Here is a 19,737-nt window from a genome sequence, read left to right as displayed (position 1 = left end):
CTGATTGTCGAGAAATCGCGTAATTCATATGACGTATATATGAACCCGCGTGCTTTTTAAAATGTGCTGTTTACTGCACAGGCTTCGCTAGAAAAATACTTACGTGGTGAAACATTGTTTTCAGTGTCATTATTCTTCTCCTTTAAAATACCAGCCAGCCAACGGGTTGTTCAATTAGGTCTATTCATTTTGACGAATGATAAGATATGAGCAAGAGATAAAGCTAACGTCTATCGGTGCTTATCTGCTAACCACGACGAGTTTGACAGATGTCAAACATTTTGTTGATTTAAACTTAGGCTCAATTGATTGTATCCTATTGACATAAATATTGAATATCGAAAGCGATAATGCATCGACGAATATCGCGGAAATTATAGGTAGCATAGGAAAGAAAGTTGGGTAATTACAGTTTGCAATTGAACGGCAGGGGGCTGTGAATGTACGTACAAATGCGACAGAGATGCCTGGAAATTAATGAATCGACGCAAAGCCGCTCATTCGAAACTGACCAAACAATTAACGCTCGCTCGCTCGCGGCAAATGCCTACGGATGTTTCATTGTCGGGGCTGTCGCAAATCGATGCTCGTGTTTCTATTAGTCAATCAAAAGGGACGAATAGCTAGAGAAAGCGCGAGCAGCGGAAAAGGAGAGGCATCAATTGTTATAATCAACGATAAGGCACATCGATTGCAAAAGAGCCTAAAGTTAACAATTGTTTTGCTCGCTCGTCCGCGCGCCATTCTCATTGTTTGCTTTTTGTTAAGTTCCAATGGTCGCTCCGTTCTTCTGCTTTCAATCCCCGCTGTCTATTTCCGGCTGCGAGCATTCGATGACAAATGGTCACCATCGGACGCCACGTTTTACGATCGCCGTTTCGCGATTCGCGGATCGGACATTAATCAACGCAAGCATAAACATTCGAAGGGCATTGGAAAAGCAGTAAGTTGAAAATGTCATTGGCGCAAATATTGCTCTCCCCCTTTGAGCGCCCTCATCGCAGCGTGACATATCGTGTAAGAAACTCGGTCGGTGTGATAAATGCACAGCGCGGTTGTCGACGCTACGCTTAATTGCATTTTTTATTCAGTGCCGCTGATAACACACTTGAAAAGTTGGATCTTAGAATTCTAGTTAATCCTTCGGGAATACAATGGAGGCTGTAATTTGGCCAGAAAATACAAGGAACTTTTTAATGATAGAGCCCCTCCCCACCTTCCCGGCAACCGCAACAGCTGCAATTTACGCGAGATAATTAAATAGGCCACTTGCTGTGCGCAGCTCTACTCTCCCCTATTTACCTGCGGGATTAAAAGAACCCTTCTCGCGCTCTCAAACCTTCTAATCAGATCAGTTTCAGTTTTACGATCCACGAAAATTAAGGTTCTCCTGGAAAATTTTGTCGAACAAAGTCCCTTTGAGAAATCTAAGCTCGCGCTATTCTCATTTTGCATCGTCAAGTGCCACTTGTAACTTGCGTACTTGCGAGTTTTCCAAACAATTTATTTGTCGTCGATAGTCAACTGACGTTTCTAGTTTATTTTATTGATTGATAGCAAGCACCGGCAGCTTATCGACATCCGGTAAGCCTTTCACATCGCGGTGTAAAGTTCATAGAGCTCGACGGTTCATTTTCAAAACTGATATCCTCTATTTTCAATTACAAACCTAAAGAGAAAGTACCGTAGTGATAAACGTCATTTTTGTGATCGTCAAACCCATTGAAAAAGAGACGGCGATCGACGTGCGCATAGACAAACGCCCGGCTTCCACGAGGAAATACGAGAAAATACACGAATAATGCCGAGAAGGGAGCAGAAAACGCATGGATGACCGACGATCGGTAATCCGCGACAACAAAGCGAGCGCGCCGCGCGAACTATCAGGCTAAACTTGATCGAGGCTCATCAGTCAGCCAGTGGTCTAGGGGTACGAGTTTCGCTGTACGCGGGAATTGAGCCCGCGACGAGTGCGCGATCGCGAGCGAATCCTGCAAGTATTCGAGACTACACGCTGACTTTCGTTTTTTCGCCAATTTTTTTCAGGTCAAAGTTGGCCCCGCTCGCTCGTTCGACCTGTCTGCCTCGGCAGCTTTATCGGTCGACTTTTCGCGAATATTTCGCCCAGCTACGTCATCGTGTCAAGGCCGCCGCTGTCGCCGTCGACGGCTCTATCGCGAGGCTGCACAAAAATGAGCATCGCGGCTTATCGCGATAGCGAGCCGATATAACGCGGGCGAGCGCCGAGCGGCGGCCGCCGCGGCTCTCCAGCTTATCCGCGCCAAGTGAACAGAAGATGCTACTCGACGAGACCAAGGCGGCATTGAGACGCGCGATAAATCGGCTGAAATCGCTCGGCCGCGCGGCCGGCTTGACGGGTTAGTGCCAGGAGCGAGCCCGAGACTCGCGATAATTATTATTGCGCGCGCGAGACAGACGAAATACAGCTTAATGCAGGGGGGACGCCCGCGGCCCGCGGCAAGGTTCACGCGGAAGCCGCAGCTACGCGCGGAGCACGCGCAGCGATGCGCGCCGCGTAATCTTTTGGTTTTCGCGTGCTCGGGCTCGCCGCGGCCCGCGCGTCCACCCCTTAATCCCGTCCTCCTGGCGCGCCTTACGGGCCTGCGGGCAACGAGTGCTCGCGGCGTCGCGCGCTTATTAAAATTGCTAATCCACCTGCTCGCCACTCAGACTCGACTCGACGCCGCTACAATGCACTTCCACGCGCCGCAAACGATCTATCTCGGCACTGTCGCCGATTCTACCGGCGACCCAGCTCTCTCTCTCTCGCCAGCCTTTTCTTTCATTTACAGCTTTTATCAATACATTCTCACGGAATAAAATCAAATTACCATTAGCAAAAACATATAGCCAGCAAAGATTTTTTAAGCTGATTTGTTTTTTCGTTTCCTCTGACGATTACATCGTGCGGGCTTGTTGACTTTTTTATCATTTTATTTTCAGTGTTAGTATTTCATTTTCAGTGGCAGTAGCCATGTGAAATTTTTCAATTTCATGACTGATACTATCTTTGCCAATGTAGCTTTGTACGCAATTTTGTAAAAATTTAATAATCACGATAAACTGTTTTGCATGTCAATCAATTCTTATAATAAATGTTCACGAAAATTATAATTAAATAAATTCAGCATGAGTGTAGCGTACAATTCATAAGTTTGATTATTAGATAAATCTCAAACATGTTTTTTTCCATATAGCCTTTTCATATATATTGTATAGATTATTATACAAAAATAGCGAATTACTTAGTATTATTAGGGCATAATGAAAAAGCAATGAGCGGTATGATAGACAGACTAAAAAGATTCCTGCAAGAAAAAGATTTAATTTCGAGCACATAAGAAACGAAGATGCGGATATTTAAAAGCGTAAAATACGAAATCTACATTGTGTATCTATTCATAAGAATGATTGGTGTACTCATTTACTTATTTGCATTATTTGTATTTGTAGTATTTACATTTGAAATAAAAACATATAAAATAGGGAGAACTTATAAAATACTTGAATAAACTTACATATACATTCCCCTTATAAACAGGTGATGGATGCCATAATGAAGCATTTTATTCGTGTTCTAATTGGTTAGTTGAAAAGAACTAAAGAGATTGTTTATATCAGTTTTCGATGTGATAATTTAGAATACGACGATTTAGAACATGAATTTAGAATACGCGGAACTGTTTTACTAATACACGTTTTCCACTGTGATATGTGTTTTGTAACAAAAATTGAAAAATCCACCTTTAAAAAAAGGGATTTATTGCGTTAAGTATGTTAATCAATATGACAAGAAATGAAAAAGAAGGTGAAAGCGCACGAAGTGCGTCTGATGTCCATAGTATAGTATAAAATGATCAAGTTGACAAATAATTCATTCGTTTTATTTTTAATGTGTATTATAACGTATAATTCATTTTTCAAAGTAATATACGTGGTTTCACAAATCATTCCACAAGTAATCAACCAAAAATTCACATTTTCTATTTTCTGGGATGCTGTTATATATATATATATATATATATATTCTTCATATAAAATTTCATGACATACGTATTTTTTATTTCCCCGAAAAACACTTCCGTAGTTCTAAGGCATCGTGGTTAAATATACATTGTAAAGCTATTATTTTAAAAACAACTTTCATCTATTTGTCGAATAAATGCCATGGAATTCTCTTAAATCGATTTTTATTTCAAAATATGTGAAATGTTATCAACTTTCACATGGTTTCTTTGGATTTCAATTTGTTCGAAAATTTACTGGGTAATGCGAGTAAATTAGAAAAAAAGTATATTATTTCAAGAACATTACTTTTAAAACCTCTTCATATATATCTATAGACGTTTCTGCAAGGTTCAAACTATAATACGTGTTATAGAACTAAAAAATAATATAAATTGATAGATTACTCCTGTGTATCAATTATGATTTGTTTGGTTCACAAGTGGCGTTAAAAAAAATTTGTTAAAGATTAATTTTCAAAGGTTTCATTTGACTATCACATCTCATTTGTTTACATTTGCTAAATTTAAGTTTTCTTTTGCGTTGTTTGTAACGTAACAAGTTCAAGAATTGATGTAAAGGAAATTGATGCATTGGAAGAGTCGAAATTGATTCGTATTGTTATCAAACTAATTGATACTGTTTTACACTACTATGTTCTATTGCTTTTTTTTGGCAATGAAATGCATACTTGTAGATTTTGAAGCAAATACTATTCATTATTAGTATATCAATAGATATGTATAGAGGAATCTTAATTGCCATGAATTTTTTCTATATTGTTCAAAGACATAAATTATCTTTCTATCAAACTACAATAAGCCATATTTTTCCATTTAAGTCATACGACATTACAAAGAAAATCAGTTCTTTTCACACATATAATTCTCATATGCCTCATACATGAGTTCGGACTCTAATTGTTTGTTAATTTAAACAGCAGGCGGATCCTTGCACAACGTAACATAAATAATGAGCTTTTTAAGCCGAATAAAACTAGTAGTACTTAATAATAAAAATTGCATTTATTTTCAATATTTATGTTACATTTAAATTGAGAATCAAGAATCAGTTACAGACTGCTGTTTTGCACAATCTATACGTCATAGTAATGAAAAATTTTTTAATTCGAACCTCGGATATGGTATTATCAAGAACATTTTCTCTTAATTCGTGCGTGAAACGTAAAAAATGCAATTATAATTCAAAGCTCATAAAAATATACACTATTATTTTCGAGGAATCGGCTAATGATTTATTGTATGTAATTGTATATAATAACTCATTAAAAATTGTCAAATTATTCAGAATTACAAAAGTTAAACAGCCAGTTTGACCGGCCATCTAACAACAACTGAGCGCTCTGTTATAATCTTGCTAAATGAAAAAGAGAATTACATAATCATTTATTTAAAAATGATACGAGCACCAATGATTCTTTGACAAGAGTATGCTCTTTTCACCTTGTACTGTTCTTGTTGATGGCAATGAGGAAGAATTTAACCGCAACAGTCACCTCCTTGACTGATTGTTACGCAAGCATAGCTACACTTAGTGCTAGCAGCTAATTATAAATAACAAATGAAAAACATACATTTTCTTTTTTATAACTTAATTTTAATCAGAAGTGCGTATTTTTATTAAACTTTATTCTCAAGTTGGTTTTACTGCGTAATATTACTTTGTGTAACTGAATGGGATCAAGCCATTTTTAGGACCTTCAGCTTTACCTGACAGCGTACTTCAAGTTTTGAAGATAAATTGTTATCTATTTACCACTGGTTTTTGCTGGGTTCATAAACTTTAACTGTATTTTCTTCATTTCCTCCGATAGACAATAGTTTTCCTTTGTGAGCAACCATGAGAAAATTAAGTCTGTTTATTTATTCTCTTAACCATCTACCAACTATTATATAAAGTAACATCGAAATTAGTATTAAAAAATTATCACAATATTGAACTCGTACACCTATTTTTTTGCTATAGACTTCGACGATATTAGATGTAAGATCAGAGCATACGAGATTTTTTATAGTGATTTCATCCATTGGTTATTCTTCTTTCTAAGCATACAGTTTGCCATCCAACTTAGTTACCGGATAATTTAAACCCGTTTCATACATTGGCGGAAAATTCAGCCATTATTGATATTAAAATCATTTTTTTCAAAACTAGTTCCATATTAGGGGCATATTTTTAGAGTTTATAATCATTCCTAAAAATATTTTTTTAAATAAGCTTTAGAAATTAAATTTATACAATAAGTTTTCAGACTACCTAATGTTGGGATATATTATTATTTATATTACTTCTCAAAATGTATTATTTGCATGTCAAAGTAGTCTGTACAAGTTTTACGTATTTTAATTAAGTCTGTACGAATTTTAAGCCAACATGAGTCGCATAATGCGCATAAAACATGAAAGCAGTTTTGGTAAAGAATAGCGACTGCATGAGATCTTTTAGTTTTTATTGAAGGCAGTATTTTGAACATACTTGTCTGTGGGTCGCGAAAGGTTATCTTGGTTGTATCCACCATGCAAATAGAGAAATGTGCTGCTTGTCACCTATATACACTAAAAACAGTAGATATTTCGTGTGTATAATTAATCGCATTTTAACCTCCAAATCGTATATTTGGCGCTTGTTTTCGGCTCTCTTGTGGAAAAATAATGTTCATAACTGATACAAAAAGGTTTCTTGACGAAACTCGTTACAGCACGTCGCCTCCGACTCGTGCTGGCACATTCCAGGCTATTACGATCAATTTTCCTTGGATAGGTCTCAGATTTTTTTGAAACTAATTGATATAAATGTTGATTATATGGTAGTTTACTTCAGTATGCATTTTTATATCACAATAATTATATCAAAAGTTATAAAGAATTGAATATTTTTGATGAAAAATTTATATCTCTGCAACTATTCAAACTATCGAAACGAGTTTTTTTTAATTACGCGTAAAAATATGTGCTTTGAACATATTTAGCGCTCGGCTCCGGCTCACCAGCTACTCTGCACAGCATACAAGAGTATACTTATACTTTGTTTTTTGTCTATACTTTGTTGTTTGAGTTTGTATGATTGTTATTTTATTAACAATCTTTTTAACTATTTAACTAAACTAAATAAATGTGAATAAAAGTTTTTCTACAACATGCACTGTGATACAATGATTATGTATTGAAAATTGGTGTACGCTAATAGGTAAAATAAGTAGGTCTACTGATCACCATTCATTTAAATCATTTAGAGACTTTTCTCAAAAAGTAAGTCAGTATTTATGACCTTCACTGCAGATGATTTGCAGCACATAATTATGGAGGATTAAAACTGCGTAGCACGCCAACCTCGAACCTTTATCGAAATGAGGCAGATAGTCGCGAGTTGTAATGATACGTACCTCGAAAAATCTTAGGAGTTGGTAATGGTACTGTTAAAATTATATTACTTACAAAAAGCAAACGGATATTCTCATGATTCAAGAGAGTTTGACCAATCCAAGAATTCAATAAGAAAATAATTTTTGAAATGAAAATAACACTTTGTGAGATATAGCCATTAGTTTCAAAGAAATTTTAATAACTTTTGGAAAAATTAATATAAAAGTATTGTTCGCTTAATATGCTCAAAGTACATATTTTTACGCGTAATTAAAAAAAAAACTCGTTACGATAGTTTGAATGGTTGTAGAGACATAAATTTTTGTTAATTTTTCATCAAAAATATTTAATTGTTATAACTTTTGATATAATTATTATAATGATATGAGGGATGAGGTTGATTAATCTTTTATTTGCTTTTCTAAATGAATCGTCGCATGCCTCGGTGACAAATAAACCTTCTTGGTAGTTATTTATATCCGCATTTTTTCTTCGATTGTATACTCTATTTTATCTGATTGTAATCGACTTTGTTGTCATATTTTTCTTAATTTTCTTTTTTTTTACTAGTGATGTCAGAGACGCTTCGCGCGTTCTGCTCTATCATCTTCCTTTTCACTTTTCATTTCTTGTCATTTCGATTAACATATTTAAAATAAATTATTTTATTTGAAGATAGATTTTTCAACTTTTTACAAAGCATATATCCCAGTGAAAAAATGCACGATCGATGCGTACAACGATGTCAATCTCAGACAGATTCATATAAGAGATGCGATCGCTGGCAATCGGATCTAGGTAAGATTGAAATTATAGAAGACGGACTTGCTATCATACCATCGCCATTGCATGAGCGTTCATCACGGTAGTTTCCGCCACTTCATTGAGCGAAGCATCACTGCTGGAGCTGTACTGTTGCTCTATCGTAATAGATCTAATCGTAAATCGATGACGACACTGCGATGCACCTTTATCGCTGCTGCTAGAGAATGAAGCGTTATCGCTGGTTCTGTGCGTACTTTCAACGTAAGCGTAACTGTTCATCGTAATACTTGATTTCCAGTGCACGAGTAGTGCTAGAGGCTTCTTCGTAAATTCTACAGCAGTATTCATAACCATCAGCGATTTAGCTAGAAACATCGATAGATTTCTAGTGGATGCCGTTCGAGCTTCAGCGGACATCGCTTAATTGTCGGCAGACATCAAAAAGAATCTATCAGCGAACATCGTCGCAGTTACATCGGAGTCCATTGCACTTATAGCGGAAATCGCTCAGATGCCAAGGAAAACCGAACGAAAAGACCAGTGCATATCGTCGTGACTGCAGTGGACTCAATTCGGCCTACAGCAGAAGACGATGGAACGCCAGTAGACATCATCGAAATTGCCAGCGATTATATATATTGCTACAGCAATCTAAGGTTAAACCTGCAGTGAACTCCATTGAGCCTACAGGAAGATCGCTGAAGCGCCAGCGAAAAGCGCTTAAGTTACAGCGAACAATGTCAGAAGCGGATGGATACAGCGAAAATGGACAGCGCTGATCTTCTGCGGAAGCGATACGGACATCGATGGATTTCCAGCGATCGCTGATGAACCACACCAGAACCAGTGCTGGATCTCCGGCGATCATCGATAAGGTCCACTAGTGCAACGCTAGATCTCCAGCGGTCATCGATCAACTCCAGCGCCAATGCTGGATATCCAGCGATCGTCGATACTCACGCATATACACATTTTTTTATAAGTATACAAAAACATTTCTTTATAAATATGTATGCGCACTATTTTTATAAGCACATACAGTGTGTGTAAAACGAAAGTGTGTGCGGGCGTTTTTATACAAAAAGGGTGTGCGTGTGTTTGTAAAAAAATGTTTTTATATTCTTACAAACAATTTTTATTGTTTGTAAGAATATATGTAAATGTTTTATTTTGTATAGGGGTTTATTATTTTTATCAGATTTAATTATTGAATCACGATTTATTATGATTGAGGGAAGGTCCGAGGTTAAGTCGAGGCATGATTTGCCATTTAGACGTTTTGGACATAATAATGATAATAATGACAAAGTCTGTCAGATCAAGTTATTTATTAGTATCGGAGGGCCAATATGTGGATTAGCCGGTCGATAACGTCAAATTTTATGTTTGCATTATTGCGTAAAGTTTCGCACTTTTTGATTTTGATTTTGATTCCCAAACTATCAAAATATTTTTTATAATACTCTTCGTTGATAGTATGTTTTGTAAGACGGCTAGCATATGGTTAAAACTATAATCGAGCTATTTTTATCTTCAATTGTAGCATGTAGGTAATTATATTTATGTGCTTCAATTTCGTAATGTTTCATGGTGTTTTTGATTATGCTTGCCGTATAATTTGTACTATATATAGAGTATTGTGGAATTTTCAAAAGTTTTTATGAATGAAGTGTGTATCAGATATTAGCACTGAATCAATGTTTTTTTCTACAAAAAATGGGTTTAATTCAGGCCACTTTGCTCTAAGGCATTAACGTTTCAAATCGTTAGCTTAATTTTAGTATTTCCACTACTATTATTCAATCGGTCTTTTTATAAATGTGATGAGCGGATTAAGCATTGTATTCATTTTGTTCATCAGCTGAGTCATCACGTTTTCCAATTGATTGTTATTGTTGTTGTTTACTATTGATGGCTGAGTCTGTGTTTATTTGAGCTCTTGTTCAGTTTTATAGGCATACGTATTTATTCGCCTATCGGCATTTTCTGTACTTGTTATTTGTTTTGATCGTAGTGCTGGAAATAATTTTTGTTGAAGGAGTTGTCTGGCACTTCATCCTTAATAAATAGCCATATGATTTTCTCCACAGCTTGTACATTAGTTTTCTTTTATTTTCGTTTAAATTGAATAGTTTGGTGTAAAATTATTTTTTTGCGCATTTCACATAACCAGGAGTTTTATAACAGAAGTTTTTTGTGTGACCGTATTCTAAGTAATACATTTATTGGGAATATCTCTTTTTTTACGCGCTGGTTTTACACTAATAATTTGATTCAAAAATTTATCGATTTCGTTTTAACCAGTTTTCAATTCAATGAAGAATATTGATAAAAATCTTTGGTTATTCTATATTTAATATTTGAAACCTTAATGACGTTATGGTTATACGTTTCAATTATTTTTTTCAATTCATCAGTATTGAGCGACGGATGCATGCTTTTTTAACCACCTTATATGTTTTATTTTATTTCATTGGAAATCTTTAAAAAACGATATTTTTCTTATCCTGATTCATCATTAATTTTTCTGAATTACTTATATATAACTGGTATTATCTATCCACATTATTTTATGGTAGCGATATTAGCTAGTTTTATTATATTTATTTGACTTGTGAATGTTTGTTTCATTTGTACTGTTTTAGGAAAATTTGTAGCATACGTTTGTTAGAAGTCGGTCGGATTTCAGAGAAAGTTTAGTCATACGTCTACACAGGAAGAGGACTGCGAAACGATATCGATATCACTTAAATTGTTTTTTAAACTTTCACCATTGAAATCGAGGTAATCTATTATATTTTCGAACATTTTTCAAAAAAGTGCGAAAACAGTTTATTTCGTTACATATTTCAGTATAAGATGTTCAGTAATAGTTGCGAACTGATAGGCGCGATATGCATCCTTTTCTTTCAGATTTTCTGTTTTAAAGTTGATGCCAAATTATTTGACAAGATCTACGCTGAGATAATATGCAATCTCGAGCAAGCCTAAAATGTTTGCATAATCTGTGAGTAGAATTTCTCTAATATACGCAAAACATATCAACGCCTGTAGGTCGTTGAAAAAAAGAGCGAAATACCGATTTGACATAGAGTGAACTGATATAAATTGAATTTTCAACACGCCATGTAGGAAGTGCGACTTTGCCGCACGCTCAGCAGGAAACGTCAGCTCAAATTGGCGCTTTCCACGCGTTATTTTGAAAAAAACTCACAGCTAACATGTTCAAGAAAAACATTCTCGTCTCCTGTATCTTTAGTATCTTTCCACTGTCGTTTCACTCAGGCGTAAATCTCACACGAGACAAGCATCTATTTTGCCGCACTAGTAAGGTAATGTACTATAAAATATGCCCATTCGATTTTTTGTAAAGGATAAAAAGGCAATTGATTTCGTTTAACTTCTAATTTTTCATCACATAATTTATTTGAGAAGCCCTGACATTGACGTCAATTTATTTCATAAAATACGTATGAATTTCATGAATTCGCAACAATACATTTACGTTTTCGCGAAAATAATAAAATTGCGCATACGTAAAATCTTATCGTTTCAATTTAAATATTAATTGAGCACGCTGCGTAAATCTATACAGTATTTTTAAGCTGTCACGGTCAGAAATTCAAGCGGTTTTCAAAATCCAATTCAATCTGGTTTAATTTTCCTTTACGAGTTATCCACTAATACTTCATCCCTATTTTCTCTACCTATCATAGAGTCACCTATGACTTACCGCTTACAGTTGACGCTTTGACATCATCGCTCGCTCGCTCTCTCTCTCTCTCTCTCTCTCTCTATCTCGCTCGGCTTTCCCCAATTTCCTCTCTTCCGCTCTATGCTTGTGTTTTGGCCGGCAGCCGAGTCATACGAATTTTGCTATTTTCGAAATTAACATCTTGTGATTCAGGTTTTAGCATATTCGTATATCTTTATCTCCTTGGTTGTTGGTTCAGTGGAGTGTCTTCAGGGTTCAGCAAATTCTGTGTTCCTTGTCTTTCTTCGCACATAAAAAATTATGGCGATCGTCTCATATCACACAAGTTAAACCGACCACATCGATACTTCACCAGCTTTTTTATTTCAATTTACTCATACTTTATCCGTTCGCTCCTTCGAGGGTTCGAGGGTCTACATCAGTTTACGACTGTCATTAGGAAAAGAGGTAAAAAAATTCTCATATTTGCTAATGTGTGTATATGTGTGTGTGGTGAGAGAGAGAGAGAGAGAGAGAGAGAGAGAGAGAGAGAGAGAGAGAGAGAGAGAGAGAGAGAGAGAGAGAGAATGAGAGAGCAAATCAGCAAAGGGTGTTTAATTATAGCAATACCAACAAGTCAACCGCGATTTAATTCATTCGTCAATTCGTTACTATTATCCATTTTCTTGTGCGATCTTTGTATGCTATCTTTCCTCGGTATATGCAATGAAATATATTTTTATTTTTGAAACTTCATTTAAATGATATATAACATTGAAATTGTATGTTTCGTTTAATTTTTAAGCACAATTTCAAGTTTACCATTAAAATTAACTCTCAATATCTGATATCATCTTAATTTCCGTATCATTTACAGTAAGATTTATTTTGCAACATAAGAATTGATAGAAAACCTCCTAAATGCTGAAAATCTTAATACTTGCGAGTTACTGTTTGATCTTTCCAGTTACTTTTTTGTAAAAATATGGCTTTTTCATTGGCCAAATGCCTTCTAAGAGTGACTTTCTTCATTTATATTACTTAGATTTTATGTATGAAAACTTTTTAAATATATCTATTTACGTTCCTTGCACATCTTTCATATAGTTACGATTTTTTGCCTGCTTTCGTGAAAAGAACTCAGAAACGTTGATTGAAAGTATTTCAAATTTGTATCCAGAATGTTCTTGTGTGCCCGAAATTTTTTATTATTCACCTTCTTTTTGTTAAATATGTACCATTAAAATTTTAAAGTCAGCAGAGCTTAGCACGTTTTTTAGTCGAAAAAATGCATAACGATTAACGAAAGCATGAAAAAAAAGAAAAAATCTAAAAGCATACACTTTGACGGTTAGATATATAACAAAGTTGTCCAGATAGTTTCAAGTTGTTTAGATTCTTGTGGCAATCTGGGTTTTTGAATAAACACCTTTGTTGTTCCATTCTTGTTTTCGATTGATGTTTCTTTCTTTCGATTGATGTAACAAACAGGACCGACTATCCGGAAAAAATCGTATATAGCGATTCATCGTAGAAACATCTTTCTTCATTGACTTCCCGTGTTCTGTAAAACCAATAAGAGTAAAATGTCGATACCAAGGATAATCTCGTCTTTTCACTTTTTTTTATTTATCTATACTACTATACGTTTGGTCGTTTTGCACTGCCTTACCTTTTTATATCGTACTTTTAAAATGTTATATTTAAAATTCTGAATAAAACATCTTATAAATGTAATGTTCATTGGAATACACACTAATACATACCAAACAACCGATCAAAAGTTTCTTAAAGGCAAAAAAAAAACGCAAAAAAAATAAATAAAATACACAAGGGGGCAAAAACGGGCAAGCGAGTGTTGGCGGAAGAAACAATAGGGGGGACAAAAAGGGGCAAAAGGAAGAGGTAAATGCGGGAATAGACAAAAAGAGACGTGGTTAAGGAGTCAAAAAACCCTTGTCCTTATATAGAGGGAAATTCATTGGAATCATTGGAAAAAGAAGTGATTTTTTATTTTGAAATAACGTCTTTATTACGTATACTTGACAAAGGCGTCTCAGGGCGTGAAAAACGTCTTTTGAAAAATAAAATTGAACGTAGAATAATATGCTATCATCGAAAGAAGAAAAGTGGGAAGCTGTCGATTGTTTACTGGTCGAATCCGTACTTGAAAGGACTCAAGGACCCAGCCATACGCAGCCAGAAAGCGTGATCGATCTGACGTGTGGTGGTAGCCGTAGCAAAATCAGTTGCAAGAAGTAGGCTCGGACTTGGAAAAAGGGAAAGAGCCCGAAGCTCGCAAATGAAGCGCAGCAGCGGCGGGCGGGTAGGCGAAGGAGAAAAGCGAGAGGCAGAGAGGCGGCTCGCGCGGCCGGGCGCCGGCGCACTGGACTGTCGCGAGAAGCGGGCTTGGCCGAGGCTCGGCGCGGGGGTCGATCGATACGCGGCGTCACAGAGCGGTGCACTGCACGCACACACGGCCAGGCGGTAACACCTAGAGCGCGCGGCCCTCTCTGTCCCTCTCGGATCGCCGTGGCAAAAGCGCGCGCGCCCTCGGCTCGGCAGCATCGCGTCTGGCCGTGCTCGTGCCGCTCGTCGCCCGCGCCTGTGTCGGGAGTCGCGGAGCTTTTACGCGTCGGCGACGAGAGAGCGCAAGCGCGAGGCGCGCGCCAACCGACGGCGACGGCGCGAGGTTATGTCTGAGCGTCGCGGCCAAGTCCGGCTCCGCCGCCGAGTCAGCAGCTGTTCGGGGTCAATGCACTGATGGGACTGGACAGCCAGGGGGCCCGGGCCCCACGGGGGCGACCCTCGCCGTCGTCGTCGTCGACGTCGTCCCCCGCTGACTCCGCTCGTGTGCTGTTTACCGCTGTCGTGACCATGACGATGCCCGGGGGGCCAACTGCTCCGCGACTCGTCGGCGGCCTGCTGCGGCTCGTGCTGGCGTTGCTGCTGCTTGCGTCCTGCCCCGTTGCCTCTGAAAAGAGCAAAGATTGTGAGTCGTCATTTGCTTACTGCTTTTCTTACCCCTTTCCTTTCGCACTACTGACCACCTTCCGGCGGCTACTGGATGCGCCGGATTGCACTCTTTCGTTATCAGGGTATATATTTCTGCTCCTCTTGGAGCTTGCACAGCTTTTTCCGCTCGGCTTATCAATATGCCTCTTTTATCTACTCGCAAGCTCTACTTCGCTTCTGTATAAAAACATCTGACGGCAACGGTCCATCCTGTTGATCGTATTTTTTGCCTACTGTGCGGCATTCAACAGTCAATATTTAGAAAAACTTTAAGATAAATATATGCGGTAAATTTTGAAAAAATTAACCCGCGCATATATGGATAAAAGTTTTCTTTTTCTGAAAATTTATGACCGCACACGTTTCGCTATAGCAAGATAAAACGTCAAGTCGTCAAGATTATCTGCACTTGAGGAAAATGTATCACGTTCTACTTACCGAGATTGTTCTTGATACATTACTCGTGAGTATATTAAATTGCTGTAAAAAATGAAATGCAATATATACTTCTCTGGATAAAAGCATTTCCAAACCACTTATTTCATCCTGTGGCTTTTGATGTTAATGTCACTCTGGATATTCTCGTTTTCTCTCAAATTTAAAGACATTTTTTATCGGGTACTACACAAGAAGATAACTTCTAATTAAAAGTTAATGTGATTTTATTCAACATGATTCCATTATATTTTGCCGCTAGAAGACTGATAACTTAATTGAATGAAGGACTAAAATAATTGTATGCTGCCGCTGTGATTGCACCTGGATCAATTTTCAAACATTTGGCGGATTTATCTAATGCAGTAATCCTATTAAACTTTTAACGACCTATTTGGTAATAAGAAAATTTAATAAATAACGAAAACTCTTATAACTAATAGCATAGCGGTATATTGTTGATACTGCGTCCGTACATTATTTTGCAAGCTTTCAAAATAATTTCGTTGCAAATTATCTGTGAGGGAAATAATCAGCGACATCAACACGATATACACGATTTCTCTTCCAAATAAGGACGAATTGGAAAGAAAGCCGGCAGACAGCAATAAAAATAGACAAGAATCGACAACTCGCTCGCGGAGAGGAAAGAAAAGAAGAGAGAGAGAGGAGGACGCCTTTGGAGCGCAAGAGTTTCAAGAGGTCGAAGTCGTGAAACCCTTTCTAAAAGCAAAAGTAAGTGGCTATTCTGTCTGAAATTGCAAGGGCGCGTTCGCGATTACAACGCAGTATATCGCGTGCTTACAGGGCGTACATACACTCACGCAGTTGCAGCGGCAGAAATAAAAGCTATATAACGATTCCGCAATAGCGATGTAGCAATGAACTTTAGACGCGATGAGTAAGGAGCCGAAGCGAAGAGAGCGAGAGAGACAGAGAGAGAGAGAGAATTTTCAGCGCGGCAATAAAAAGAGAAAGAGAGAGAGAGAGAGAGAGAGAGAGAGAGAGAGAGAGAGAAGCAATTGGATGAAAGTCGAGAGGCCGAAGCGCAAGGGGTGATGGATAAAGTAGGGACCTCGCGGTGCTGCTGCTGCTGCACACTTCGGATTGGAAAGGCCGGTGCGGCGTATAGAGCGTAAAGCCAACCGGCAGATTTATCGTTAGGAGGCTAATTCGTCTCTCGATGCCATTTAATTTCGAGGATCAACTGAAAGACGCGCGGCACCGCGGCCCCTGTCCCGACGCTCTTCTTTTATTTCGCGCTCGCCGTCGTTCTTTTGCCACTCGCAGGCCGCAAGCTCTCAAACTCAACAAATCAATGTTTCTTTTTCGGTCGCGCTTGACACGTTTCTCTGCAAATCGTGTTTGCACGCCGATACGATGGGATTAATGGAAACTGAATTGAAGCCGTTATTAGGAATCGATACGTTCATTCAGATTTAGAAATCACATTCGAAACTTCTCTTTGCAGTAACTGGAACCGATGCATTTTAAAAGTTTCTCGAGAGCTGTCTGAACAATCGTGTCGCTATCGCGCAGCCAGCAAATGACTTTGGAGTACGTGGAGCTTGATGCGCTGCGCGAGAGAGGTAAAAGCATCGTCCTTATTCAGTGTTCTGGTCCCGCGTCTTATCGGGCTCGCGCATACCTATTCCCGCGGTGCCTACAAAACACTCAACTTGATCAATTCTAGTATAGCCTTTCGAGCGCCGCGCGCGCGCGCACACCCACACACGCGCGCGCGACCAGCGCCTGTACCCGCGTACACGCACACGCACGCCGACAGACAGAGCCACGCGCACGGATTTCAAAGCCGAGGCGTGAATGCGCGCATCCGAATTTGCATTTACAAGGAAATGCCGAACGTGGCAGCAGCGGCAGCAGCCCGCACATGCACAGCCGTGGCGGCATAGCGTGCTAGAAAGTTGAAGCTCGCCCCGCGCGCAAGTTTTCAAGGTAAATTGGCTGGTGCCTGGCGCACGCGCAAATAAAATTACGATAATGTCGCCGATCTAAAAATTGCTCATTAATTGCTCGAGCTCGGTTTCTTCGCCAGCCCTCTCTCCCTTATCGGCCCATCCTTTCGCTCCTGGACGGTATAAACAAAGCCAATTATACGGGAATACGGCCAGTCAGCTTGCTTCTCGCGCGAGCTTATAATAGTATCTCGTGGTGAAGTAGTCGTCTTATTATGCGCTGAGCTTGCGGCCTTCCTTACAGCACTCAAGCCAGCGGTCCGATGCCAAGCCGTTACTGTTATAGCTGCCGCTAATGAGGTATTCGTTCGCTCTGGCCCCTTTCTAGTCCATGTCCCGCTGTCTCGATTATATCAGTCGACGGCTATTGAAAAAGGAAAAACGGAAAAGAGGAAAAGAAGAAAAGAAGAAAAAGAACGACGGCCACACAGCAACTGCCAAGCAAGACTAGATTTGAAATTGTTCGCGCGAACGTTATTGATTAGCACCGATAGAAACGGAGTGGATTGCGAGCAGCGAGGTACATTTAATTGATGAGCTGTGCCTTGTCGTTGAACGGCAAAGAGAAAAGCTGCTTTTCCTTTTTTCTTGCTGCTGCTGCTGCTGCTGCGGAGATGCCGAGCATGTTTTCAATGGGAAATCCAATTGAACATGCTCGATAAAGTCCTCGAGAAAGAAGCGAAAGGAAACTGCCGCGAGCTCTCTATCGTTCTCTGCCGCTCGCCGAGGATGTTCCGTAGGCTTTTCCTTATGTCAGCGTGCTTTCGCCGCGTCGCACGTATACGTTATACACGCCGCAGCAGCAAGCGAGCAGTAGGACGCCAGGGGCGCGGCGCATCGCGTAAAAAGCGAAAAACAAGAAGAAAATTGGAGAGGGAAAAAAGGAGGCAGAGAAAAGTCACGACCGTAGCGGCTAATGCCGGAGCAAGACACAGCCGTGCTGTTCCCTTTAATATTACTTTCCGCCTGTAGGCCGAAAGCCACCCAGATTTATGGCCGCCACCAAGAGCACACACACACACACACACACACCTGCAGAGAGCTCGTACACGCCAAATTCATTTCCCATTCAGCGACAACAAGCTCGGGCAAGTCACCCCTTTCTTTTTCTCTCGGCGTAGAATTAACGGCGCTCGCTTGGCAGCGCGATCTACGTGTGAGGTATACGTGGTCGAGGAGAGAAAAAAAGTGCCACCGAGGAAAGGGAGATAAGTTAGCGGCGAGCAGGAGATTTCGCCGCAGATACGCGGACAATTTCCCTCGGCACTTTTTGAAAAGCCTCGTGTTTACCTGAATTAGCCCGGCGCCTCGACGATTTCTCGCGTGCTTTTTCTTCTACGCCTCGCTTGTACACTGAATAGCTGCTGCGACTCCGCGCTTTAATTATTGACCGGCCAATTGCGGGCATTTCAATTTTGTTCATTCGAATTGGCTTTGGCTTGCGAACCGCTTCGCGCCGCTATTGTTTAACAATTACTTGTGGTCCGGATTATGGATTATAGAGAAGGCAGTTTCATTAGAGCGATGAATTACGTTTTTAATGCTTTAATCCCAGTGTTAAATCACTTGGTATTTCGGATAGACGAATTAGCCAAGTTTATTTCCCATACGGGCGCTAGTTATAGTCGGCTCCAGTTGCTCAGTTATTGCCCTTATGGGAGTTGCAATCAGGTTCGCCGTTCTGCGTAACTCTCTTATACATTACGAGGAAGATTTTCTGTTTACAATTCGTTTTTCATCTTGGCCTTGCTCTCCGTCGCTTTTAAAGATGTGACTGTAATTTTAAAGATCCAGGGACAGCGCGAGACGAAGAGGAAACGGCAAATAAATTGGATGGGTGGCGGCCGACCGAATCAAGTCTGAAAGTAAAATCCACGCGAGGTTTAATTGCCGGGCTATATCTAGAGTCAGTAATGGACGTTTTAATGTTGGCAGCGGTGGTATCGCGCGCTGACTTAATTCTAATTGTTCGGCGCGCGAGTCGTCAGAGAATTTCTCGCTGGGAGCTGGCCGCCAAGTAGAAGCTTTTAATGAGAAGTCTTTAAAGGCTAATTTGCTTGGTTCAGCGAAAAATCCGGGCGGGTCGTTTGCGTGCGGCGCCTTTATATCCGAGGGCCCTAATCAAGTAGGTCGACTCGCAATAAGACCTCGTTCGCGCTAAATGCCGTCCGCGCGCGCAGCCTTTGGCACGCTCGCGAGAACGCTTTTCGAACATGCGACTACGTGCCTCGTTGACGATTCGGGAAGAGAGTCACGAGGAACGACTGGACGCGCCCATTCCTTCGCCAATTTTTATCTTTCGCGGTGCACGTTAAACACTGTTTAGCGACGTACCGTGGGCAAACATTAGTAACTATCTGGTTTTACTCTCACGATTACACGTCTGGGCAGCGCGCCTGGTTATAAACTAGAGCTACCCTCCTCCAGAGACTTTTCTCTCTCT

General features: G+C 39.6%; 1 protein-coding gene across 1 annotated transcript in view; it reads left to right on the top strand.

Moving 5' to 3' along the window:
• The first annotated feature begins 14,295 nt into the window (after positions 1-14,295).
• LOC131671704 (uncharacterized) overlaps positions 14,296-19,737 on the top strand; it is a 118,868-nt gene continuing 113,426 nt past the window's right edge. Inside the window, exon 1 of the mRNA XM_058948323.1 lies at positions 14,296-14,860. Within this exon, the coding sequence (XP_058804306.1) occupies positions 14,632-14,860 (229 nt within the window). The 5' untranslated portion in view covers positions 14,296-14,631. The remainder of the gene's footprint in view (positions 14,861-19,737) is intronic.

The sequence above is a fragment of the Phymastichus coffea genome, unplaced genomic scaffold (genome assembly GCF_024137745.1).
Source record: "Phymastichus coffea isolate CEN01 unplaced genomic scaffold, Cenicafe_Pcof_1.1 PCOF00133, whole genome shotgun sequence".
Lineage (NCBI taxonomy): Eukaryota > Metazoa > Arthropoda > Insecta > Hymenoptera > Eulophidae > Phymastichus > Phymastichus coffea.
Note: the sequence above shows the minus strand (reverse complement) of the source record. Positions and strands in the feature narration are given on the sequence as shown.